Source organism: Nymphalis io, chromosome 16, assembly GCF_905147045.1.
Source record: "Nymphalis io chromosome 16, ilAglIoxx1.1, whole genome shotgun sequence".
NCBI lineage: Eukaryota > Metazoa > Arthropoda > Insecta > Lepidoptera > Nymphalidae > Nymphalis > Nymphalis io.
Genome location: NC_065903.1, coordinates 505,053 through 532,990, shown reverse-complemented (window position 1 = coordinate 532,990; position 27,938 = coordinate 505,053). Strand labels below are relative to the sequence as shown.

At 37.0% G+C, this 27,938-nt stretch overlaps 2 protein-coding genes across 7 annotated transcripts; one reads left to right on the top strand and one right to left on the bottom strand.

Moving 5' to 3' along the window:
* Positions 1–233: 233 nt before the first annotated feature.
* Positions 234–13,821, bottom strand: LOC126774126 (longitudinals lacking protein, isoforms A/B/D/L). Of its 6 annotated transcripts, XM_050495465.1 has the most exons (7): positions 13,585–13,821; positions 12,868–13,074; positions 12,206–12,460; positions 11,037–11,268; positions 10,877–10,948; positions 2,078–2,365; positions 234–1,650 (listed from the first exon to the last, which is right to left on the bottom strand). In XM_050495465.1, exons 2-6 carry the CDS (start codon positions 13,039–13,041, stop codon positions 2,091–2,093), a joined length of 1,008 nt encoding a protein of 335 aa, XP_050351422.1. In that variant the 5' UTR covers positions 13,042–13,074; positions 13,585–13,821; the 3' UTR covers positions 234–1,650; positions 2,078–2,090. The 6 variants fall into 6 exon arrangements, with proteins under 6 accessions (XP_050351422.1, XP_050351421.1, XP_050351416.1 ...); XM_050495464.1 differs by lacking the exons at positions 234–1,650; positions 2,078–2,365 and adding an exon at positions 2,825–4,964; XM_050495459.1 differs by lacking the exons at positions 234–1,650; positions 2,078–2,365 and adding an exon at positions 5,534–7,542.
* A 3,163-nt stretch (positions 13,822–16,984) lies between these two features.
* LOC126774128 (uncharacterized) lies at positions 16,985–26,027 on the top strand. The gene is made up of 11 exons (XM_050495466.1): positions 16,985–16,997; positions 17,116–17,214; positions 17,368–17,457; positions 18,522–18,653; positions 19,267–19,378; positions 20,627–20,775; positions 21,607–21,784; positions 22,077–22,253; positions 23,349–23,451; positions 23,899–23,998; positions 25,678–26,027. Exons 2-11 carry the CDS (start codon positions 17,119–17,121, stop codon positions 25,873–25,875), a joined length of 1,335 nt encoding a protein of 444 aa, XP_050351423.1. The 5' UTR covers positions 16,985–16,997; positions 17,116–17,118; the 3' UTR covers positions 25,876–26,027.
* The last annotated feature ends 1,911 nt before the right edge of the window (positions 26,028–27,938 follow it).

The window sequence follows — 27,938 nt, the reverse complement described above, 5'->3', positions numbered from 1 at the left end:
TTAACAACCTATAATTGTGGAAACAGTTAGTCTTCTCTTAAAAGATTATCAAAATCAGTAAGTAAGATAATATATAAGTAACAAAATTTATAATAGTTTCTTTAAAGAAATTATAAGTAAAAACAATAATATTACAATAATATAACTTTTAGTTCTATGTAGTAACGAAGGCTTGAGAAACAGAAGGTATATATTTAAATAAAAACCATTATACATTTATCGAAATGCGTTTTAGGTCAAAGGTATTAGGTATAATGTAGGATTTAATTTTATATAAGCTTATAATATGAAAACAATCACTTTGCTAATTTTCATTAAAATTGCACCATTTTTATAATAACGAACATAATTGAATCACTTTTGTATATAAGCTGTTTCATTTACGAATTTTCCATACGTATATAATATCACGTCATTAAGTAATTATGAGTATGTTGCGATATTTATAATTGTAATTATTTAAAAAAAAAAACATTTTTTTTTAAATAACATCGGCTTCCATATTTTTAAATAAAAGGTAACATGTAATTATTAAAAAATCTAAATATTTTGTACATAGCAAATTTTTCGTCTGTTCCAAATAAATTTACACGAAATTTACGTCATTACGTCAATATATAAGACATGATAAATTCGCACAATTACTTAAGATAAACAAAAACAGTTCTTAAACGTAATATGTATTCTTGACATATGCGTTTATTGCAACAGATATTTCGGTGCAAATTCATTTTGAAAACGAGTTTTATCATCGAGTTGGTTAAATCTTGAAGCTGACAAAGATAGTTAATATCAATATTCTCATTAGTAAACATAGACAGTCTACGCTGAAAACAATCTTTTATTATGAAAGACTATCTTGGAAGAAATGTAATCTTATTCAACATAATATATCTTAAATTTAATAAAAAACTCTTAATATTTACTTAGTAACAATAGTTTTACACATTTCGTATAAGGCACTTATAAAGGCTAGAATCGACTGGAAGATTCTTTGGTTTAATATATTGCGCGTTTTTCTTTGAACTTTAAAAGGTAACTTAGTTATAAACAGTAACAAATGCAAATATTATACACAATTTAACAAAAATACTGAAACTATAATACAATTATTTGGCTTGGTATAAATTACTTTGATAAATTTCTTTGGCAACAAGGAACACACACTAAATAAAAATTAATAACAAGAACAAGAAAATTTAACAATCTAAAAGTAAAATTATTTTTAAAAAACATGTCTTACGCAGTAGTTATATACTTAAATTATTATGTATTAGTAGGTCAACATTGCCACCATAAACCAAAATAGAATTTTATATTAAAATCTCGGTGGTAACATTATTATATTGCTGCCATAATGTTTTATTTATATCATTGAGATAATTCTCAATGATATAAAAACAATGTTTATTCTTCGTTAATTATCTCAAATATTTTTTTTTCAAATAAAATGCAAATATTTTGATTTTATTCAAAATTGACTAATAAGCAATATTTACTAGAAAATGAAATTTACATAAATTTCCCTGCAATTAACTAAGCTTCAAAATATTTTGATCATTTATGCATTTGGACTGCGAATTCTTCTCACAGATAACCTCATGGTGAAATCCTTACTTCTTCTTTTAAGTATAATTTGAATTTCTTCAACTGTAACAGAAATAATAAATTTATTTTTAGTTTATTATAGTAAAAAACCGACAATTCAATTAGAGGCTGTCGACCTTAAAGATAATTATATTTACAATTGTTGCACAAGCGGTCTTAAGGCTGTCGTCTTCTCACAGGGCAATGAATATTCATAAATAAAATGAATATTATAATATGCAAAACTGCCGATAAGATGTGAGCATAATAGATTGAAAAGCGGCTGTTGTTGAAACGAAAAAAAATTAAAAAAACATTTACAAAAAAATAAGTGCGATGAGTTGGTGATGTTTGAGAAATGTTCTGATATGAATATTAAAACTGTCACTTTGCCGATGTTACCCCCGCAACTTGTTAGTATAAACTCTATTCTCCGTTAGTCACCCCCCTATGGCCGGTTAGTAGTTATAAAATAAACTTTTACTGAAACCTTGATGTGCGGGTCATTCCGACACGAAATCCACTTTCTCCGGCAAATCTTTGTGCAGATGTCGTTCATGTAGAAGCAAATTATGCTTTTGATAGGCGCGATACACGCAGTAAGGACACTTGAAACTCGGCTGTTTTCTACATTCGTACTTAATATGTCGCTGTAGAGAGCCCTTGTGCTTGTATTTATTCCCACAATCCACGCACTCATACAGCGTCCACCCGACCTTGCCGCTACTCAGACCGGCTGTCCCATAACCCAATATATAAGGTGTGTACAACTGTGCAACTGAAATTAAAACGCAAACAAAAATGAATACGTGCAAATAATAAAAAGCTTCCACCGTAATATTTAAGCAAAGCAACCTCAAGATATGTGCACTGACGTGAGAAGCGTAGGATAATGCACCATGTCTCCCATTAATTTGTTTCACTTTTCCTAAAGTTATACTATTTATTCTACTCTCATAAATACCCTGTAGGATAGCATGCGACCATTTTTAAGACTTAAGAGAGGTTAAACAGTACGACTCACCTAAATTGGAAATTACAACAGGTTTTCCATTTTAAGTGAATTCGAAAATTCTCCGAGTGTTAGATGTTAGAATTAATTATTAATACAAAACATGCAACTATTACCAATATACAAATACAGTAGTATTAGTTATCTTAACAACTTCACTTAACCAAATTATTAATTCCGATATAATGTAACAGGTTAACAAAATTATAAATTGAAACTATAATATATCAAGAATAGCAACTTTATTTAAAATACAAAAAGGTTATAAAATACAATCAAATGCATTTAATCACTGTAACTTCTATTGTCAGATTACACGCTACAGGCCGTCAACACTGCGTAGCGATACATCTTACTATATATCGGCTAGATTTTACCGGCTCACTAGATCTAGGCTTGTTTGTTACGATTTCAATAATATATCTTTAAATTTGCTCGTTCCGAATACGACAAATATTCAAAACGTTTGAGAATATTCTTATCACAGCTGTGTTGTACTGGGTGTGTTCGATGACGGTTCTAATAAACGATTGAACCCTAGTATTAATATTGTCAAAATTCACAACCTAGATATTTGCAATAACAAGTTACAATACGATTAATTTGACCGAAACTTTTCTCCATTTTGAAATATTTTAAACCCTAATGACTAACATTTTGAAGGCACTTAATGTTATATTGAAATGACTTGTATGGTTGTACTTAACGAGCTCTACATTTTGATTGTATGATGGTAACTCCTGCTGATTATTCTAATCACGTACGTATCACGAAAACAAAATTATCCGACAATCTTAAACGATTCTCTCTCTCTTGCTTTTAAACGAACCGAGGTAATGTTTACAACGCGAACAATTCTGCTTACCGTGGTATCATCGTAAACTTATAATTTCTAAATGGTAATGTATAGAAAGTACTTATAATCTAAATGGAAGATTTCGATATCATCCAAATATGACATGATTCCTTTGTGCGGGTCACTCATGCGATAATCCCTCAATGGCAGTGTCTACAATTTAACAATCAATTTAATAAGGCACTCATTTCCACTGGTCTGACCTAATCTAAAGTAAAAAAACAATTGGCCCCAAATATAACATCGAACAACGAGTCATTACACCTCACATTCATCTCCAGGAACTTAAAATTAATACCACTTAAACAATATCTGATCTCTGCTGTCGTCAGGACAGACTTTACGTTCTAGATTAATATAAAATAAATGCATTACACGTAAAGAGATCTAAAATAATCAAAAAAAAAATATAAAAAATTAACTTATATTGAGTATTACAAAAATAATGGAACATGCATTATGGCAAAGATCTAAAACTTGCATTACTAAGCGACAAAATAGCTTCATTTTAACTAATAACTAAGTAATAAAATAAAACATGAGAATGCAAGTATTCATTACAACTTTTCCATTCTCACTACATTTAGGTACCCACTTATGTTGTACGTTAATCTCGGCAAAACAAATGAACCCAAATCCAAACTCGCCAATGAATGAATTCTTTTTAACATATAAACGTTAAATTTAGTCAATAGTAACTGTAACTGGTAACAAGGAGCTATATTTTCCTAAGGAACGATCTAGCGAAGCTACACGCCTATCTTCTTCAAAATCAGGAATGATAATTTACAAGATAAATGCTGTATATAAAAATATATAGAAGCGTAACTATACAAATCACTTTTCTTAACGTACTGGATAAATGCAACAGTTGCGTACACCGTCGCAAATAACTGCAACCAGTGTGAATACTTAGAGAAATTCGTCATGAGATTAAATTCATACGGTATCTATAACACTCCACACTCCTAGACCGGAGTAGGTAACGAGCTAAGGCACAATGTGGCCTATCGAGGAAGGCGATTACAACTAACGTGACCGTCCCACGTCACTATCACAAAAGAGATTTCATCACATTTATCACAATCGGCTAAAAACTTGAGGAGCCTGAACTAATCGTATGAGAAATGTAAAATATCGCAATCGGCCTCGTCCGGACGGACTACGTGCAGGCGTCCACGTTGTCCTGCTTGATGTACTGCTCGTGCTTGACGTGCACCTCGCGGTGCATCCGCTCCATGTGGCGCGCGATGTGCATCTTCTGCTTGGCGCGGTACACGCAGTAGGGGCACTGGAACTGCGGCTCCTTGCCGCACTCCCACTTCTGGTGGTTGCGCAGCGACGACTTGAGCTTGTAGACGCGGCCGCAGTCGGGGCACGTGAAGCTGGGCTCGCCCGGCGCCGGCAGCGCGGGCGCGCCCACGCGCATGCCGGCCACCAGCGGCAGCGCCAGGCGCGCCGACCACTGCTCCCACGACAGCCCGCCCAGCCGCGCGAACGACTCCTCGCCTGCAACACGACTCCGGTCACTGCGCGCTCTGACCCAGCCTACCTACGGTGTCTACGTGAGTTCCGAGTGCTGTGATCAAAGCTTTGCGAGAGGAAAGTAAAAAAAAGAACAAAAAAGAAATTAAATAACGTTTATTGTGAAGATTTGACGGTGAATGATTCTAATAATGCTCGGGGGTCCTTCGATACACTCTCCGTTATGTTATGTTCGCAAACGGCGCGGAACGTGTACCGGGGAGATTCGTGGTATCATTTAACCGCCGAGGTTTTAGTCACTGTGAACTACTCTAACGAACGTTTGTTAATTAAGTGTAGCCTCCCGACCCATGGGTTTTCTTGTCTACCTGAAATTATTAATTATATTAGTATGAACAAAAAGGAAAAGAATAACAATAATGCCTGCGCAAGACCAAAAAATTTAAGCTGTGAATCATGCATTCATGCAAAGTTACGGGAAACACAAAAAAAAAATTGGCATAACTTACCTAACAAAATATTGCATAAAAAAAAACAAAACAATAAAATGGGAGTGTTATTTCAAAAAAAAAATAAAATAAAAAAATCTAACATTGTATAATATATTTATATTTTATTAAACTTTTCTACCAAGTAAACCCCAATATATTCATATAAAAGTCACTCTATTAAACTAATTCAATCCAATAACATTAACAAACAATGTGAACTTCGTAACATCCAAATGTTATTCTAATTCATACATTACCTAAAAACCTTCAACTAACATGATATGATGGAAACATTGCATTCAAAATTATTCATTATTCAATGCTTAGCAATGACTTGATTTAATAACAAATAACATATTTTAAGTTATACCAACGTTAATAAACTAATACTGACTTTGGTCAAATAGCTTTGTTATCCTAAGTTAACAACAAAAAATATCAACAGTCAATATGCTAAAAGAAACTTGAATATTTATTGCGAATATAAATATCAGATAATATCAAATATATTTTTCTTTTTTAAATTTTGAACACATTTTTATCCCAGTAAACCGAAATGTAAAACCACGTAATATAATAAATATTTTTTTTATATTATCTACAGGTAACATTGTAGGCACATAATCGATGAGCTTTTGCTTACCTAAGTCTAGATAACCCCAAAATCGTCGAGGATCTTATATAAAGTTATCCCCGAACCCGAGGCATCTAAATGTGGACTTTAAAGTCCCAAATCAATAACCTAATAAACAATATTACAACTATTAAATAAAAACTTTGGATCGTCTACTAATGGGAAGACAAGTTAATGGTCCCTGATAAGTTTGTTAAATAATTTAAAATATAACAAGAAAATAAAAACAAGTCAAACTTTAAGGTGGAGAATATTTAAAAATTTTACCCGTGACGAAAGTAACCTTTCCGCTTCCTTTCGATTTATTTTAAAATTGACTGAATATCAACATTTTATATAATATCAATTGCACTAGTTTTACTATTTTTGGAATTATTCCGTAGAAGGAATGTTAGAGGTACTAAAACTAAGCAAATTCGAGTTAATACATTATACTTGAATTTAACAAACTACATTTTCGTACGAAATGCTAACCTTTTCATTTGGAAGGGGACTTAATGGTCGTCAAATTAAATATAATAAAAATGTTCTCCAGAACAAAATACTTAAGGTCAGTCTTAACTACGATAATAAACTCTAAAACAAAAAACAACAAATTAACGCTAATGCCGTTAGGGAATGTGCACATTACAACTATTATCTTTAGTGTATATTAATTAATATGTCTTTAACAAAATAAAAGGTAAATATAAATAATATTATTGCAGTACCGATTTGGTTAGGTATCTACTTTGGTCTAACGTGTCTTTCTCTAAATAACTCTATATCGAGGTTTTTTTATTTCGCCTCACTTTGTTGCTAGCGTATATGTACCACTCGGTATTATGGTGCTTTCGAATGTGAACTCCTAGATTTCCCCTCTGCTTGGCCTTGTACGAGCAGTAGGGGCACTGGTGGGACGGCGCCTTGCCCCCGCACTCCACGTTCTCGTGGCGCCTCAGGGTGGACTTCCAGCGATATCTCTTCCCGCAGTGCCTGCACTCGAACTGCCTGCTGGCGTCGTCCGAGCTGTTGCCGTCCCGCTTCGCGTGCCCTTTGGCGTCGTGCTTGGACTCGAACATATCACTGACGGAGCTGAGACTCCCCGAGTTGCTCGAGTAGGCATTGTCGTAGAAGGCGTCCGTCTCCTCCGGCAGCACGATGTCGTCCGTGTCGTCGTACTCGCCGTCGGAGTCCGGTTCGTCCTGCTTGCCGATCGATTTGAAATCGACACCCTGGCCAACGGTGTTGTTGTTCTGCATGAAAGCCTGCTGCAGCAGGTGCGTCTTCAGGTCGTCGGGGATGGTGCTGAGCGTGTCGAGGGGCACTTTGGGGAGGTGCAGGGGCGGAAAGGGCGCGATGTCTTTGGCGAGGTTGGATTTCATGACGTTGGTGACCTGGATGCAGGACGGCACGAGCGCCGCCAGCGACTGCGACTGCGCGCGCGCCGACAGCAGCGACAACAGAGCGGACGGGAGGTGGCTATCCTTGTGTAACTCTGAAATACAACACATCGACGGTATTGCAAATAATAAGTCAAGCGATTCTACGTACGGACTCTTTGTTAATACTACCGGAGGCTAAAATAAAATTAAGGAACCAAAGAAATGCGTTATGATTATAAAAATATAAAAATAATCTCTGTTAGAAATCATAGGAGGCGAAGCTTCTAATACATGCAGACATGCACGGACCGAACGTCGGTCGAGTTCGACTTATCTTCCCATAAGAGCGGAAAACGGGCCGGGGGCGGTGCGGGTCAAATGAAAGGCCGGTGACGAAGATACATCGTTTAATATTAAAAAAATATATCGAATGTCGATTCCGGTCAATACAATAAGTATACGAGGCTCATATAAAATTTAGCATTCGAATACCGGCGCAAGGCACGAGCGGCGAGGGGGGGGGGGGGGCGTCCGGCGGCTCACTTGACGCCGACGGGCGCGGGCGAGGGCTGCGCCAGGTCGGGGTGCTTCTTCTCCATGTGCTTCTTGAGCTCGTTGCGGCGGTGCTTGCTGTAGGAGCAGTGCGGGCACTTGTACTGCGGCTCGCGGCCGCACTCGAGCGTGACGTGGCGCACGAGGTTCTTGCGCGCGTTGTAGCAGCGCTGGCAGTTGGGGCAGCGGTAGCCCTTGTCCGTCTTGTACTGCGCGCACGGCAGCGACTGCTCGCCGCGCGGCAGGATGTGGAAGCGCGCGGGCGGCGCGGGCGACGGCGCGCGCGCGTTCTCCTTGGCGTCGTCGGCCGGCGCCGCCACGTTCTTGAGGATGGCCAGCGTCGTCGTGAACGTCTCCTCGCTCACTTTTTTACTACGGGTCATGATACTGTGTCTCGGTGTCGTTCTCTTACCTGAAATGAAAAATTCCGTACAGTCCGGATATCGAGTCGTCGGGCCGTGTTCGTTCGATAACCGATCGGCTGGATAAGAAAACTAAGGGTAGCAAAAAATATAAAGTATATTCAAACAAAACTGCCTAGCTACAAAAATAGGTAAACAAAAGTAACGCTCCTCAACGAGTAAACATAAAAAAACAAAAAAAAAAACAAAACTTTTTCATGATCAACGGACTAGCTATGACTTAGCTATTAAAAAAAATTAAAACTAATTAACGATGGCACTATCAGAGATTGACATGATTTTTGTTGTCAGAAATGTCATTTTCCTAACAATTCATGTTTTAATTAACAAACAAAAAAATAAAACTATAAAATGAAATCAACAATACAAAAAAAAAAAGAATTAAATTGGTTTCGAGTTAGCTCTTTCGTCCTTTGGCTTCTGATGTTTTTGGGCAATGTGCATAGTCAGAGTTTTTTTCTGAGAATATCTTTTTCCACATTTTTCACAAGTAAACTGAGGTCCAGTGATACATTCGTATTTTTCGTGTCTTAGTTTATTTCTCCTGTACTTATATTGTTTCTCCTTACAGATTGAGCACAGATATCTCCGTTCGTTACTTTGATTATCTTTAGTCACTGTCATATCGTGATTTCTCTTAAATTTCCTCTGCCCTTTTAAATGACCTTTCTTCCTATAGGGCTTTCTGCCTCTAATCTTTCCTCTTTCGGATAAATTCTCATCCTGGGTCTCTTTCTTCACATCGCTCGTTTTTAGGTAGCCTCGAGTTAGTGGAAAAGGGGTTTTGGTGTAATTCAGGATACTTGTTAGATCTGTGGGTTTTTCTGGAAGGCGAACAGAATGAAAAGCGAGAATGAGGTAAATAAGCATTAGAAATTAGTAGCACAGGTAAAAAGTAATGCGTGAACGTTAATGCGCAACTTTAATATTATAAGAGTAGTTTTTAAAAGAATGATTAAAAATTATTTGACTGAAGAATTATAAGACTTAAATGGAAAAGTATTATGGTCATGCTGCTGACAATCTTTCGCAAAGGAATGGCGGAGAAGGATGAAATGAAAGGTGTTATATGGTTTGGTCCTGTTTTTGTCCCTACAAATTTTCAGCAAACTGCCTAACATAAATTATATTCAATAAATGTAAGTGATGAAATGAAATGCGCATCCACTAGGAAACTTATCATGCCTTCATTAAATTATTTAAAAAAAAATATCTTTTACCTAGTGAACATGCACATTGGCACAAAAAAAAACAACTTATTTATTTCAAACATGAATTGCTAAGAAGACATCTGCAGTGAAATCACATGTGAATGCAAAATAAAGAAAAATAAATAATAAATAAATAAGCCACATAACCAAACAAACTACGACGACAATGAAAATAATAAATTTTAATTTACCTTAAATCGTTCTGGGTCAGCACGGTTAATCCACAAGTCTTCTATAAACAAACGGTTTGATGAAGTCACACAACTGGCATATAACACGTTTCTCCCGGTAGCAACGATAACGAATTACTTTCAATAATATAATAAATAATGTTATGTTTTCTGGCTTTAGTTGCTTTAGATTAGATTGCGTGTGGTGCGTAACAATGTTATAAAACTTTCTACGTATCACTAACTAAGGCATAAATGATTTAAAATACTTACCGATGTAAACGGTCTGCTCCTCAATGTTAATAAAGTTAGCACTCATTAGAACCGTAAATTACCATGTTTCTAAAATATACTAAAATACAGTAAGACTAATGAAGCATGCAATGATCTACGTTTCGAATCCCAAGTCACAAACAAAGCAAATACACAGTAAATCAAGTGGTTTCTAATACAAAATAACAGTGAAATATATACTTACCTTATAATGTAATACCTCGCCTTATAAAAAGGCTACATAAAAATAAAACAATACCTTTCTACCGTTACCTTAACCGGTCAATCTGAAATATCCTAAAATTTTATATATAGAAAATATAATTTGCAATAAGATTAGTAATTTATAATATTAATATTAGATAGTAATTATTAAAGGTTGAAATTTCACATGTGAAAACACTAGCACTCTCGTATCCGCTGTTGTGGTATATAATTTTTATATATAACAAGATAAATAGATTATTTTAAGCAATGACTGTTTGTTTGTTTGTTTTCAAATTATGGGAAGACATTGCGCATTTCATCCGTTCCTTGTACATCTGGAGCAATCAACTTTTGTTATTTTTTGTAGGAAATATATAAAATAAATATTTAATTATAGTATGTACAATAAAAGTTCATTGTTCCAGAAATATCCATCTCGAATCCCACATAACATCTTGTATCGGAGGCCTCTACATATATAGATTACAAATAAAATCTTAGAATAACATTCAATAGCAATACAAGATGTTCCGAGTACAGATAGCTTTCACAGGCACAGCGTACGGACAGATGTCGCCTGTAACAGCATCTTTATAACGTACTGGGGCTTACCTTGACTCTCTCGAACACTGTCATTTGAATTCATAATTTCATCTTGAGATCTTTCCATATGCCATTGAAAATCTGAAAAGAGGAAACGAAATAAAAATGACGTACAGAGGGGCACGCGGGCGGCGCGGGGGCGGGCGCGGGGGCGGGCGCGGGTACTCACTGCGTACGACGTCGTTGTGTGCGACGGCGGGCTGCTCGTCCGCCTCCTCGTCCAGCGTGAGGTCCTCCACGCCGTCGCGCGACAGCTCCTCCTTGAGCGGCGCGGGCTCGTCGCGCGCGTCGGGCGGCGCGGGCGCGGGCGGCGCGGGCGAGGCGGACGCGCGGCGCGCTTTCTTCCGGCGCCGGCTCGGGCTGAGCGAGCCCGAGCGGCTGTCCACGCTGCCGTCTCGCGCCTGCGGACACGCACTGGGTGAGCTCCCGCCGACCTGCTCGTGTTCCGGTACCTCCGGCCCGAACGGAGGCAGGTGGCGAGTGGTCACCGACGCCCATAGACGTTGGCGTTGTAAGAAATGTTAACCATCGCTTACATCACCAATGCGCCACCGACCTTGGGAACTAAGATGTTATGTCCCTTGCGCCTGTAATTGCACTAGCTCGCTCACCCTTCGAACCGGAACACAACAATACCGAGTACTGCTGTTTTCCGGTAGAATATCTGATGAGTGGGTGGTATCTACCCAGCCGAGCTTGCACAAAGCTCTACCACCAGTAACGATATTTATAATTAATTTTATATAATATTAATATTTCATATAGTGCCAATGTCTACGGGCAGCACTGAACACTTCCCGCCAGGTTATCCCGTTTAAAAGCCTGCCTACCCATATTTACCCAATTTTAAAAAAATTACAAAATATACTGATGTAACATGTTATAGATAGAACTAAACTTAGTTGTAAAAATTCTACTATGACCTCAGAATTCCATGATTCCATTCTATACAATGAAATTATTTTGATATATTTTTCCTTTAATATATACTTTATCATATATCATCGACATGCTTGATCATGTTCATTTATGTTTATATGTCTCATTAAATAATAAATTATGTAATTTAAGGATTATATTGAGATTCCTAAATTAGTTTGGTTTTTGATGTAATTTATCTCAATGTAGTATAACCCATTTAGTATCATTGTTTATAAGTAAAATATTTAGATAATAGCTTTCACCTTATCTGAAGATAATTGTTGTTATAGTAAATTAAGGTATGTACAAAGAAATAATAACCACATAGGTAACACATAGAAATTGGGATAACAACAATATCTTACATTATTATCATTAATAATCAATATGCAATATTATTATATCTGTGTCACTTACTTGTGGTGGGGGAGACGGTGCACGGGGCGGGTGTGCAGTTGCTTGAGGGGGGCGCGACGGTGGTCTTGATGGCTTGTTGTCTGAAAGACCTTTGATTTGCAGCGACTCTGCTGCTTTCAACAGAGCCGCCAGCTGGTCTTGTGATATGTTTACTTCACCACGGTACATGTAGTCCATCATAGCTCTTAACTCGGCATATTTAACATCTTTTAGAATTATTATTGGATGTTTGTCATACTGTTGAGATAATACGTTCTGAAACAAAAACACAAAGATTGTTTTATTTGTGTTTGTAAATAGAATTGTGTTTGGTCATGTGTTATTGTATAGGCATGTTTTGTTTACAAGTTCATTTGGTTTTTTTGTTGTAAAAAGAAGAAAACTATTATGCAATATATGACATGCTATTAATTGATAATTGATACTATGATTGAAATTGTCATTTATAATACATTAGGAATAACACAAAACTTGTATTTAGAAAAGTAGTAGTAACAACTTTCAATTGCCAACTCATCTATACATTAATCTAAACTAATTGCTAACATATGAAAGCTAGAACGAAGCAACTGGAATGTTTATTAGAGCAAAACTGTGCTGCCTTGCAAGTAAGTTAAACACGATACCAATTGACCTAGATAACGAATTAACATTATACCAACCTCGAAATAAGGACTGCACGCAGACAAAACTACTTTATGTGCTTTGAGTGTTTGTCCTTCAGCAGCCAAGGTGCAATCCACGTGAATTCCTTTCTCTAACAATGTATCAAACACAGACACCAGCGTCGATTGGTGGTTGTTCCACCGCAGGCAGAACTGCTGGTCATCATCCATGGTGCCTTCTTGCCACGCGCCGCGCCCTTCGTCCTACGGTAGCGAACACTTAATTGACACTATGTATGTATCTACGTCTAAACACCACGCAGTAATTAGGCCATCATGAAAACTTTAGTCAGCTACTTAGATATTCCATTCATCGCATTTATCACAATACAACGCAAATTATCTCACCGATTTACTTCATATGATGAGATCACGCCTCAACTTAACTAAATTAACTTTATGGACCACATACGAGTCGTCGTAAGCGACGCGGCACAAAGAAAATGGCCGCTTTTCCAGCGCGACAAAAAATAAAATGGCGACGAAAATTCTAAGTTTTACTATTTTCGGAACAAAGTTTTCATGACACATAAACGAAATCAAGTTGAATTTGGGTAAAGGACTTTAGGAACTTCAAAAAAGTTTGTCAAGTCGTTAAAACTTTTATAAACTTTACTTCGAAAGTTCACTAGTGGAAATTTTCAAGATGAAAAGTCGTAAGAGTAAGCACTTGTAGGATTCATTATGTTTTAACAGAACTTCATGCGAACTCACCTCAACTATTTCATTCACAATAGTATTGTTATAAGCCAACGCTCCTTTTAAAAGTTACTTTGACACAGTTGTTTTAAAATTAACACATTTGCTTTGCACACCCGCCAGCTTTCTTTGAATGAAAATACTAAACTATGCTATGTTGCAAGTTTAGCGAAGCGAAAGGCACCTCTACCTACTAAAATCCAAACGAAGTACAAGTTGGAAGCGAGCAACGAATGACCCAAAATAAGCTCTAATAATGTTGCCATTTCAAATATTATGGAAAGCTTGAACGTTGTTTATTTTAAAGTATACCATGAATTTTCAATCGATCTCATTTAAAAATAGCGTGTTTTTATTTATTTTTTTATAACTTTGGATATTTTATACATCACTTTATTCAGCGCAATGTACACAGCGTTATCTATTCTCTAACCCTATTCAATTTGTTAGGCCTTGACCTACTTATGTATGAAATTGTCTCGTGATTTATGTCATGTTTAAATTGTTACCAAAAGTATGCAAATGATTTTATTATTATTGAATATTTCATTGTTCCTTAAATTTTAATTATTAAATTTAAAAAAATGATTCATTTTTAACTAATATTATAACTTTTATTGGGGCGTTTTTATATACAACGCCATCTACAACATAATATTTGAACTCAATCAAACAGCAACAGTTAAAGTAAACATAGTAGTAGGTAGCTATGAAGTATGAATGAATAAATGTTCGGATTGTTGCGAGTTGACAATTTTGTTGAGATTGCACCTACTTTACTAATTACTTTTTCATCGGATGTTGTGTTAATTCTTATTGTTATTCAAATACAGAAATTATGTGATCATTAATAATTTAACAATATCGCGCTGTTATAGTTTCATGATATTATGCTACTAGTCATCCCGTTTCTTGGTACTTATTAATTTTAAAATATTTTATGATTGTTATTATTATAACAATAAATAATATTAAATTTATTATTTGAAGTAACAATGTTTGGCAAAATTTCTAGAGAAATTTTCCCTTTAATATTAAAGCAAGCTAATATTTGTTTATGTATTTTTTAAACTATAAACGTAATTGGCTATTATTCCACACCCTGCGAGATGTTAGGCGGGATGATATTTTGCTAGCTAACCGTAGATCACCCACATCTAATTATTGTTTCTACTGAAACTTTACTAACGCATGCAAATTTGTTGATTAATAAATTTCGCCGAATCGAATGGTCCCAAAGACTATGAAACAACATACAACATTTCATATTGTACATGAGATATATCTCATAAATACTAATTTGTTGTTAGACCAGAAAAAAACAATATATTGACACTTGAGAACAAAGTTTTGAATGAATAATAAATGAAACTCGTGAACACAGTCTTGAGTGTGGACTAACTAGTAAACGTAGGTATGTAAAGTACATACGAATAAAAGGTTTAGGTCAGAAACTTGAACCATTTTAGGAGAGACCTTGATTGTATAATTAGCATTCAAAATACCTCTTACCAAATTCTAAAATACCGGCAACTGCTGGGGATTGTATGGATATTGGATAATGGAACCAACGTCATGGAGAGTTCATGTCCACGGATAATGTTTATATAATATATTATGTCTTCGTTTCTTATTTTATGTGTATTTGTTGCTATATTTTATACGCAAGGTATGTGATCAAATGATATTTGTAATTGACTAGTGACTATACCGTAAGGTTTTGCACTCCATAGACTGTAAGGCATATTATATAAGTAAGCAGGAACCGAAACCAAGAAAGTTAAAGACGCTTTGCATAATGTTAAGTGCTTCAAGAAGCATACCTCTTAGTTTAGGGAGTTTCACGTTATTCCATAAATTTTCAAATTACAAAATCAGTGTACAAAACAATTCACGAATGTTTATAAAAAAAAATGTACGTTGACATTTTTATACAAAGCAACTAAATTAATTTATAAATATTAGGCATAAGGGAAAACGTAAGTTTTTCAAAGTTGAGAGTTGATATATGCATCGTTCAATTGTGATTCCGTAATCAAAACACTGACTAAAGAAGCAAGAAAGACGGTCGCCTAGCTTTAAAAATCGATAGCATTAGTGAGTTCGTACAAATGAATTATACGAATCCCATTTGTGTGCGTCTCTCGGCTTCTAGTGAGCGAGAAACAAAAAAAATACAAGTGAAATTCTTGTAATAAAAATCAATCGGAGCGGAGAGAAGGCGCCGCGCGGGGCGCCGACTGGTCGGGCGCCGAGAGGAGGCAGGGGGTGCCCTGCCTCCCCTGTTTGCATACCTACACCATCTATAGTGCATCTACCCTCATTATAATAAACCTAATTTCAATACAAACGTCTACTTCCTGGACATTCATGTTATGTCTGAAATGTTGTTTTAATATTGTTCGAGCCTTAAAGATTTGCTAGTTTCATATTTATAATAAGTCAGGTTCGCCGACCAGAGGGGCCGAGTAAAGCGCGCCGCTCAGCCGGTTCCCGGCAAAAAGGCGTTTGTTTTTATTTCTTTGGCGCGGAAAAAAATCAGCACGCGCCCGCCCTGCACCTCCTAAACATGCGCCACGCAGCGACGCAGACTCGGCCGGGTGTGTGCCGAATTCACTTTCATTTGCGACATCTCATCGTCTCCCGAAGGTCACGGTGCAGCGAGCATTGTTTCGTGTGATCTTCGGTGCATGTGAGACGCGAGCGGGTGCTTGCGGCGGCCTCCGCTGACCGACTAGGTGAGTTGAACGGTTTCGCGCCCTCGTCTTCCTCGATTCGTTTCTCTCGCGTTTATCGTCTCCGTTTTACACCGTCCTTCGTGCGGGAAGACGTTGAAAGTGAAACGTTTTCGTATCTCGCGGTGTCAGTACTCGGTGACGCGCAGTCGTGGCGTATGTCCGTCGGGTCCTCGAGTGCCGTGGCGAATAGAGCGATATGAGCAACGAGAGAGGGTTAACCGCGCAACTTTATATTCACTACTCGTCTCCACCTCCGACAGGTGATGGCATGCGAATATCTACGTTAGCGCGTCTCCTCTAGACTGATTATCGCAGTAGTTGCGACGATCTCGATTGACGATAAACTTTTGAATTTCATTCGGCGGGAATTCAGTGTTAACGAAAAGTTTTGAAACGACTAAAAATATCGTCGACTATACGGTTATGCTTCGTATAGTAAGCGACACTGAATAATCAAAAATAAAAAACCTAATACGAGACGGTTCGCCTGCGGACGAGGGAAAGAGAGGGAATTGAGCTTGCACTCCTCATTTGTGCACCAATCGAGAAAAAATTCAATAAGGCTCGCTTCCTTTTGTCTAATTGCTTATGTAAACCTACCTACGAGTATAATATGCCGACTGCCCAATTCTTGCTATATTTTGAGGAAATTGAGAGCTGTGACATTGATTCGCAAACTTTCATTGTTATGTATGTTTCTGTTACATATACATTAAATTTATACGTAATAATAAATGAAGCCACTTAATTAACAAACTCTTAACTACTAATTTCTATTAAATCGTATTTCTTTTAATAATATTTTTAGGAAATGCCTGGAACACACACATTTCAAGTGAAATGCGAACCTCTATCAGATGAAGAAGAAAACAACGCACTATACGCTAAAACTTATTTTAATGACCACGTGAGTATCTTTCAAATATATATATATATACATAAACAATAAGTCTAGTCTCCCCACGGAGATAATCTTCTGTTATTTAAATGTAAGTTTATACTATTTAAAATGCAACCTTTTTTCTCGTGAGCTTGTAACGTTTGTATAACATTTTCAAAGCCGTCGACACTGGACTACATTCCAATAAAGCTAGAAACGAACCCGAGAGTGGATGAAAATGCCTCGTCCGGTCTGCTACATCACTTACAGGTGAGTAAGTGAGACAACCTTCGTATAAGTCTTCATTTTAATGTTATACTATTTATATCTCGTTCTTGTATTTTCGCTCGGATATGTTTCAATCACTTGAGAAATTAGTTAACCATCGAGAAGTTAATTTTCTTTTCGCGCGTTTTGTGGTCTTTGATTAGTTCTAGCGTAGGTTTATTACATGATATGAATATGAAATATCGATTTGGATATGGATATATGAATAATATTTTACCCGTTTCAAATATGGTTTCGGATATTAAATTATTTCGGATTATCCGTTTGTTTTGGATATTTTCAGATACGGATTTTAGATTAGGTATTAAGGAATTGTAAGATACAAATAATTACAAGGTAAAACTCTATGAATGTCATATATAGTGTCTAAACATGTATAGTATGTTTAAAGCAAATAAATTAAATTAAATTGTATAAAAAAATTAACAATTTTACTTTACAATACAATACAAAACTACAATTAATAAACATGGTTTGAATCGATTTCGGGTACGTTTACGGAGCTCCATAACATATACATATAATAATCTGTGTAATTACCGCGCCATAAGGCTATATGATATGAGTAGGATCAATGTCGGCTACGTGTATATATTACCTATCAGCGCTTTACCCGCCGCTTCGCTCGCGTCATCATTCGAATTAATAAATACCAATTTCCATAACTCTTCCTTCAAAAATGAATAATTTTATACAAACTTTCATCCCATTTATCACCTTAACTAGGCTTAACTTTTTTGTTTGCTTTCGTTAATAAATCAATAATCGTAGGTTATTACCGCTTAAACATAGCTATTCAACTGAGTACGAGTTGCACAAAAAAATGCCATATATTAGCGACGTTACAGTCCCGAGCGTGATCTCTCTCTATCGTGTCGGAGTTCCGTCCCATCGGGGACTTGGTAAATAGAGTCTGTCTGTGTTCGCTCACACGCCATTTGTACTATGCAATATATTCTGCGCAGTTGTCTAGGGTGTGTCGTTAATGGCTGCCGTGGCCGAAATTCGGTCAGAAAGACTATAATATTAATAATTGTTCCCAGCAGTGCGTGCAAGGTTCGCTGGAGGAGCTCGCCCCCGCCCCCGCGGGCCCCGCCGCTACGCCCGTGTGCGAGCACGTGCCCGCGCCGCGAGACGCCTCGCTCGCTACGCTCGAGACCGCGCACGCACACGACGTGGTGAGTCTGAACACTGCAATGTACACAACACGCATACTTACCATACTTCTTAGAAGTAGATACTTACTTCTAGTCTTCATAAAGAACAATATTCAGGTTATCGATGATTTATTTTATTCATGAGGGTTTTCCTTGTACGACATAGCAATATGTAATATGCTCCCTTACAACTGACTAATCCTACATTTAACCTAGAGATATAGTGGTAATTAAATATAACACAAAAATAAAAATATAATAATACAAAAGATTGAACATGCTGGCGTGACTTTCGTCAACGGTCGTGAAGTTGGGGTAACATCTGTTGATTACCATCCACATTGCGAAAAAGAGAGAGAGAGAAGATGTCCACAACATGATAATCTGCCAGTTGTTTGATCTCAAGTAGTAAATATGTGTATATAAATTATGTGACATTTACTGAAAAAGAAAACATTTCTTACAGTATGTGACACGCATTAAAACAGCTTATCACCGTAAGTTTTGTTTTCAAAATTCACGGGTAAGCACAGACCAACACTGATTGTATCAATTCATATTAAGATGTATACTTTTTTGTTAAAGATTTTACTTGATTAAACAAAGTTTCATAATGTAATAAAATCATTACCAGGGCTCTTCGCTCATAAGTCGTCACATGGACATGATGAACACGACCGAAGTGGCAGATTCAGCCGAGTTCGTTCCGCTCATGTCCATTAAAGACGAGCCCACGTCTGAAGGAGGTAAGCCGTGTACTTTTAATATAATAATATATATTAAACCTTTCTCCGAAACGCGCTGCATCTTCTGGTATACGTTTTACGTATATTGGTTCAGTAATTTCATTCAGTTAGGGATTACAAAAAAAAAAAGTCTCCTCATTTATTGGTATAGATAAATACTATGTAACGGGGTGGTATTGATCACGTGGGGCATTTCGTTGTCGGAGCCGTTATCAGACATGTTGCAGGCGCAAAGTAAAAGTTCAGTCTCGTACAACTGTAGTTTATTTGTTCGCTTACAATGGATAATCACAAAATAACAATTAACCGCACCGATTAAAGTGGTTGGAAACGCAGCAAGTTCGATACAAGAAGATGACCGTTCGCCCCGGAGTCCCTTTCCCAAGTCCCCTGTACGAGAGCGTTCAGCAAACCTCAAGTGTCCGATGTCAAACCGAGTATCGACCTTACTCAAGCGTACTACTTGACGTTTCCTAGAACCGCTTATAGACGGCGTTGTAATTAAATTATGTCTTATCTTTGTTTCTGCGACATATATATTTATATTAAAAAAATCCACAGATGTCAACATTCTCATTTAATTTCTACTTTATTAACCACCGTAATTACTTATAGTTGTTCGTGTCTTTGTATTACAATCGTGGATATCGTGGCAACGATGATCGTGCTAAGGAATAATTAATTAAAAGTCAGACTCCTCTAACGTAAAAATAGAGACACATTTCGAAGTCTCGTCACCGGATAAATATTCACATCGGTACACTTTTGCTTGTCTCATAACATCTCCTCTTATTCCTTCTAATGCTACATCCCGAACCGTTTGTATTGCCGTTGTACCGCGGCGAAGCAGCAAGAAAAACAGCCATTTTTTACCAATTCAATATCAATGTTTTATATAAGAACCGAGATGGCCCAGTGGTAAGAACGCGTGAATCTTAACCGATGATCGTGGGTTCAAACCCAGGCAAGCACCACTGAATTTTCATGTGCTTAATTTGTGATTATAATTCATCTCGTGCTTTACGGTGAAGGAAAACATCGTGAGGAAACCTGTATGTGTCTCTGTTCCACTAAAATTCTGCCACATGTGTATTCCACCAACCCGCATTGGAGCAGCGTGGTGGAATAAGTTCCAAACCTTCTCCTCAAAAAGAGGAGAGGAGGATTTTAGCCCAGCAGTGGGACATTCACAGGCTGTTACAATTTTATATAAATAAATCTCATTGTTTAACACTATTCATATTCTAGAGCAGCATCAGTTAAGCAGCGACGACACGAGCGATTCGAACGGCCCCCCACAGGAGACGGGCAGTCGCGGGAGCCCTAAGAGCTGGACTCAGCGGGACATGGACCAAGCTTTGGAGGCGCTTCGGAAGCATCATATGAGTCTCACTAAGGTACATTTGAAGGATCTTCTCTCCTCAAACTTCTGAAATATCTCCTGGAATTGCTTCAGTTTTTAAATCACTAATTATTACACAAAATTTTCGCACTAACCTTACGGGAGAACTATAACGTTTACGCTTAGAAGAATAATTTTCGCTCATAACAATAATTAGATAAGACTCTTGAAATACACCTTATATCATCAGCGGTTATAAGCTTGAAACTTATCTTCAATCTGGTTCTCGTTGTTTAGACTATTTCAACGATGAATTCATCGTTCTTCTGAAGTTCAACTTATTGTTTAATGTGAAGTTCAATTTAGATCAAGAACGCTAAACTTTAAACGCTTTTCTAAACGTCTTGAAAGTCGTTTGAGGTAGATATAAGTTGTCATGGAGACTGTAAAAAAACTTCTGGTGCTATATAAAGTTGAAATTATGTTACCTGCTAAATCTTAATCTATATGTTGCTGAAGAAAATCAAAATACTTATGATATTGAAGAATTACACTTACTTATTGATAGTCAAACTAGAAACCACCTGTGAAGGTGTGATATCGTTATCGTTAGATAAATAAACTAGATTTTACAGTTAAATTGCAAAAAAGTTGTGCGTATTTTGGCTGTGTATAATAAAGTCACTCTATCTCACCTCTCGGGAGACGTCAGAGCGTCTTTTTGTGCTATATTTCATACTTTTGCACTTGGCGCCTCAACAATCCATATGAGGATGGGAAACTGAACAGGCAAAAGCATTACCAAGGAGTGTTGGCCCCCGACGTGGGTTGGAGTGGTCGGTGTACGTTTGGTGTATGAGTGTATATCGGGAGTCTGCCGGCGCAGGCGTCGTCCCGGTTCGGCATCCCGTCGACGACGCTGTGGCAGCGCGCGCACCGGCTCGGCATCGACACGCCCAAGAAGGACGGCGCCGCCAAGTCGTGGGGCGCCGCCGACCTGGCGCGCGCGCTCGCCGCCCTGCGCGCCGGCGCGCTCTCCGCCAACAAGGCCAGCAAGGCCTACGGTGAGTGCACCGGGACCGGCGGGCTGCCCCACCCCTTAGGGTGGAAGTATTGCTGATAATGGCATTGCGTAAATTTGTAAAAAAATGTCTACGAATTAACACTCAGAAATCTCTTTAACCATATATACATACGTTAATTAAAAGTGTTACATCGTCAGATATGCTACGAAACAAGGGGGGGAATCTTTCTACAGAATAAAAAAATATAAATTTTTGGAAGCATATACCGACGAAAACTATATTCGATCACGTTCTATATGTTTGACTGCACCGAACACCCCGCCGGCGGCAGGCATCCCGAGCAGCACGCTGTACAAGATCGCGCGGCGCGAGGGCATCCGCCTGGCGGCGCCGTTCAACGCGGCGCCCACGGCGTGGCGGCGCGCCGACCTGTCGCGCGCGCTGGCCGCCATCCGCTGCGGCGCCGCGTCCGTGCAGCGCGCCGCCGCGCAGTTCGGCATCCCCACCGGTGCGTGCGCGGCCCGCGAGGTCCTCCGTCCTAGTGAAACCTCCGGTCGATCGGATAAAAACTTATTGAGCTAACTCAACGTTACGAAGTAGACATTTGCACACTTTCGTGCAGCCGTTTTAAAACTGACAGCTCTCCGCCTGACCGGTCTCAGATTGGGTGGGGCCGTTGTCCCATCAGACTTCGGCAATAAATGAATAGAAATTGTATTGTATTGTAGCAGTTGCGTAAAACACTTCTCACATAATATGAAACGGCTCAAACGATTTGCCTTATATTTTGTATTTAGATGCTGTTTACATATGTATTATAGACACTAGTATGTGTTTCGTATAAAAAAAAAAAACAAAAATGACATAATTTTAGATTAATCCCTTGGACTAAATTATATTTATAAATTCTCTTCTGAGCAACCAGTTTTCATACAGTGTTAAAAATGTTTTCATTTGTACGTAGCAATTTAAGAAAGCGAAGTTAGAAATGACGTCGACAAACTTCGTCTAATCGTGACCGCCCGACTTGAAATATGTCATAGTTAATCCTTCCTAGATGTAAACGCTCACTAAGAACGAATTTTAGGCAAAAAGACAACTCCTGTATAATGGCATGTGTTACAACCCGATAGCGATAGATGGCGCTTATTCAATATGTCAATTTTCTGAATCGCGCTAACTAGATTCGCTACTAAATTTATATAATGTGAGTGATTTGTGATGAAATGTGCCCTCCTGATTTCAACGGAGTCCTAAGTCGAGGTCCGGCCTCACAAGAGGCACCCTGTGAGCCCTGTGTGGCTCCCAACATCCGGATGAGTTCAACTCGCCCATCCCGCCCGGTGACGCTGTAGAGGCCAATAAGGCCAACAGTATTACACATTTCGAAAAAAAAAAGAAAGATGAAATGTGATGATGATGATTGATCAAATAAATTATATAGTGAACAGTGGAAAGTTCTTCGGACGTCTTTAGTTTTGTTTAGTTTAATCCCTCGATATTAATTCGGCGTAAACACCTCCACCATGTGGCCAAGCCGTGGGGAGAAGCTGGTAATTGATAGTTATTTTAAAATTAATATACAAAAAAAAAACATTTTCAGGGACGTTATACGGGCGATGTAAACGAGAAGGGATTGAGCTGTCTCGCTCCAACCCCACGCCCTGGTCTGAGGACGCTATGGAAGAGGCTTTGGAAGCGGTCAGGTACGACACGTTATTATGTCCTGTGTGTAATTTATATATATATAATATACATATATTAAAACAGAATTCTCGATGGAATCCTTATTCTGAACCGGTGGTAACGCAGTATCAGTTGTGCAGCTCTGTGTGGATTTCAACCGTGTCTACTGAGTTTAAATTTTACTCTTTAAATTATCATTAGTAAGTGCGCCCTATTACATAGCTAACCATACATTTCAGTTTAGTTTTATCTTACGTGACAAAGAAATGTTGCAATGTAACCTCTGTTTGGTAGATACACTCCCATGTACAGACGTATAATTTCAAACAAATCCTACAAAACATTAGGCGTTTATACGACTTTGTGAAATTATCAACGAAAACTCAACGATTGTCCGTATTTAGTGACACTCGTTATATAATCATGTATACATAATATTACAGTAACTTATAAGTAAATATTTTCAGAGTCGGTCAGATGTCCATTAATCAAGCGGCGATCCACTTCAATCTCCCGTATTCCTCACTGTACGGTCGATTCAAGAGATGCAAATATCAACCTGTTCAGGTTAGTTACGTGGTTTTTTATTACTCTTAAATTTATTGATTTATTTATTATTTGTTCATTATAAACATAACAATCAAATATCATTTAATTTAACAAAATATAATATATAAATATATACATCTAAATATATATATACTATAAGGAAGGGATGGGGTAGGAAGGAAGAATAGGTTAGGTCAATGTTATATTGATCGTTTTAGTAATGCTTCAGTCTCATCATCGCCCAAATCGAGAAGCCAGTTGGTCATTTGAATTTTACACTGGTAAGTCGTAAGTGAGAAAATATTGTTCTTCTTATTTATTCTATTATATAAAATTGAGCTCAAATAATTGTATTGGTGACTTGCCATCGCTGATTTAAATGGAATGGTCTGGCAAACCGTATCACTTTTGCGTTTGTTAGATACAAACTTAGTATTATAGGGAATATTTTTATGCTTCCGAAGAATTGTTTGCAGTATATACAGTTGACGCACTGTGAGAACTTTACAAGATTTATATAGTTTAACTGTAGGGAAACGGATAGGCTGAGAGATCATAATTTTTAATAAAAGTCTTTGTGCTCTCTCTAATCGAAGTATATTGATCTTAGCAGCACCTCCCCACGCTGCGGTACAGTATGTGATATTAGACTGCACAAGTGCGTAATATACAGTTTTTAAAGTCTGGAAACAAACAGATGCCCTAAGATATCTAAATACATACATTATTTTCCTTATACGTGAAATTACAGATTGAATGTGATCATTCCAATTTAGCCCCTCATCTATTGTTACTCCGAGATACTTAATGGTCTTAGTGCGAGAGATTTTATTACAGTTGCAAGGAACCTGGTATTCGGAACAATTATGAGCGACTACAGGAAATGACGTAGCCGGTAAAGTATAGCTGGAGCCAAAAGTCATATAATGCGTTTTATCTATATTAAGAGTCAATAAGTTACAGGACAGCCAGTTCATTACGATAGCAAGGGCCAATTCTGCATTATTTCGAGCATCTGACCAATTCTTACCATGTCGAAGTCAATAACAATTTAATTAGTAATAACTAAGTGAGTAAATAATCTGTTTTTTTGCGTATTAGGCCCTTACAGATAGGTGATTAGTCACAACCTCTGTACAGGCGGGTCTTTGTTTAAACCTCTTGACTGCTTCGTTGGTCCAGTGTCCTGGGTTCAAAACCCCGGTCGGGCCGATGAATAGTTATTGGGTATTTTTGTCAAAAACTTTTCAGTGGCAGCACGAAGTCTGGATGTGTGTAAATGCCCGTGCCTCGGAAACTACGTCACGCCGTTGGTCCTGCGCTTGAACTCTTTCCGGTCGTGTCGGATTGCCGTCCCATCGGATTATGAGAGTTAGGGAATAGAGAGTGCATCTGCGCTTGCGCACACACTTGTGCACTTTAATATGTCCTGCGCAGTTCGTTAGTTTCACTTGAGATTGACCCGAAACCGGTCAGGAAGAAATCATCATCATTATCTTGCTTGTGTAATTGTTGTTTTGTAAATTTGTAATTATATACTAAATAATGTATGTATATGATATATTCCTATTTCAATTAAACTGTATTCGTTTGTAAAAGTAAAAATGTACTGGTTTGTAAAGTAACGATATGACATTTTAGGAAAACTAAAACTATTTAATGAATTTTGAGTAAATATGGCGATATGAACATTACAGGGTCAGCCTCCTCAACAGGAGATACCAAAACCCCCTGAATCCGAGAGTCAAGCACAAGACATGTACTACCAACAACTGACGCACACACATACGGAACTTGAAGCACAAAATCCTTACATGAACGATATGGAATCACATGGCCTTCAGACCTTACACTACGGGCAGATGTACTACACGCCGTGTCACGTGACCAGCTGAGAGTACAGTCCCTCTGAAGAGGGACAATGACAAATAATATCATGAGACTATTAACATTGAAACAATAATCACTTTAAAGACTTGTTTAAGCCCAATCGACGATCAATTTTTGCTTTACAGAAAATTAGTTGATGGCTATTTTGTAAAGGTAATTTTTAAAAAATAACAAATAATTTTAAGTACAGATATTTCTACTGGTACGCATAAATAATATAAAAAAATTAAACGGTACCTAAATAATTATAGTCCGACAATAGTATAGCCAGTTACTTTAAGAATTAATTTGACAGTTTTTAATAACAGTTGTCAAAACGTCAATTTTATGTTAGCTATGGATTGAAAAATTAGAGCTAGTAGGATAGAAGTTATGTCAAAGGCCTACCGTGAGCTTCATTTAAAAAAAAAACTGCCCGAAATAAGAGTAATATTTTCAGGGTTCATATATATACATGTTAGTTTCTTTATTGCATCATAACTTTTAAATGCCTGAACAGATTAAGACTCTTACATCTCTTCGAGAGACACTGGCTTATAAATTTATTCATTCATTCAAGGCAATCGTAAAAAATGACTTTTTTATTAAACCTAGTACAGAATTTTATTATAGAATTCATAACACATATTGCATACTATGTTACATTAATACCTACTTTGTAGAATATTACCGTTATAATGTGATATGTTGTTATCAGGGTTAGTGATTTTTATATTATTTTGAATATATTTGACTAGCGTGTAATATAGTTCTAATAACGTAGTAATGCTAGAAAAAACCATACTGCCATAACTTTAATGAAAATGTTATAGTATTATCTGTGTCTTGAAAACTGTCATCATTGTTTGTAATGAATAATTACCTACCTATCTTTGAATTTGTAAAACAATAACAAACACTTTTTCGATGTGTGAGGTTTTATATTTTAATATGTAACGAGTACCTTTGTATTTATAACTAATATATAATAACACGTATAATTAAAATATATAATTTACTGGTAAGTAACGACGTAAAGTTAGCATTAATCTTGATATACACATCTGTCCATAAATGATATACGTAATTACTAATGTGATAGAATATAATGAGCTAGTTTCTAAGAGTTATGTTGTATATTTTTTCTGTTCGATTACTTATTATTGGTAAAAATGATTTAGACGTAATATTATAAATATAAAGGGACTTTCGCTCGACCTTGATGAAAACGGTTTTCTTCTCACTAGATTATGCCCAATTGTGCATTGTGGGTGACGCGAGATGGATTGGAGAGAATGACGGTTCGCGGTTGTAGGAGATGGCATCACTTGCAAGTGTTTGGATGTGTTTAATAGATGGTTTGAGTAAAATTGTTTAACAGCGCCATCTAGTTGAAATTATTGCGTAGGTCCGTAGATTAAGAAGTTATATTGTAGTGAGCATACATTGATTATAACGATAAGTTTTTTTTGTTAGAAGAACGTTTCATCATTGGAAATACGAATATGAGCGATAATGATTAGTTTTCGTAATTAAACTTTCAAAATATAAGTTAATAAATAAAAGCAGATGTTACCAGTTACATTTATCGGACAGTGTATTTAAAGTTTTACATGACAATCATTTGTTTTATGAGAAAATGGTGGTTGAAAATATGAGCGATTTTAGTACACTGCTGTATCCTCCATACTGACAATAGCTTTAATATTTGTTATCACAACACGAGATTTTGTTATATATAATACAGACGTCCATAGTTGTAGGTGTTGTCTCATATTTGTTTAGCGGCGTCGAGCCGAACGAACGATGTTCAAATTAGCAATAATATTATACTGTAAATTGTATCCAATTTAAAAATAGCGGGTCTTTTAAATAAAATTTACAGACTGATGTACGTTTTATTACACGCCTTCACTTCATAAAAGATATGTACCAATTGAAATATATAAATGAATGTGTTTTAAATTATAAACAGTTGAATGTCTACAAGCTTTAATAAATCATACTTGTTATATAATAGGTATTAAATGGGTATGTATAGCCTATTCCAATTGCAAACAGTAGAAAAAACTAAAACTTAATACTGCAG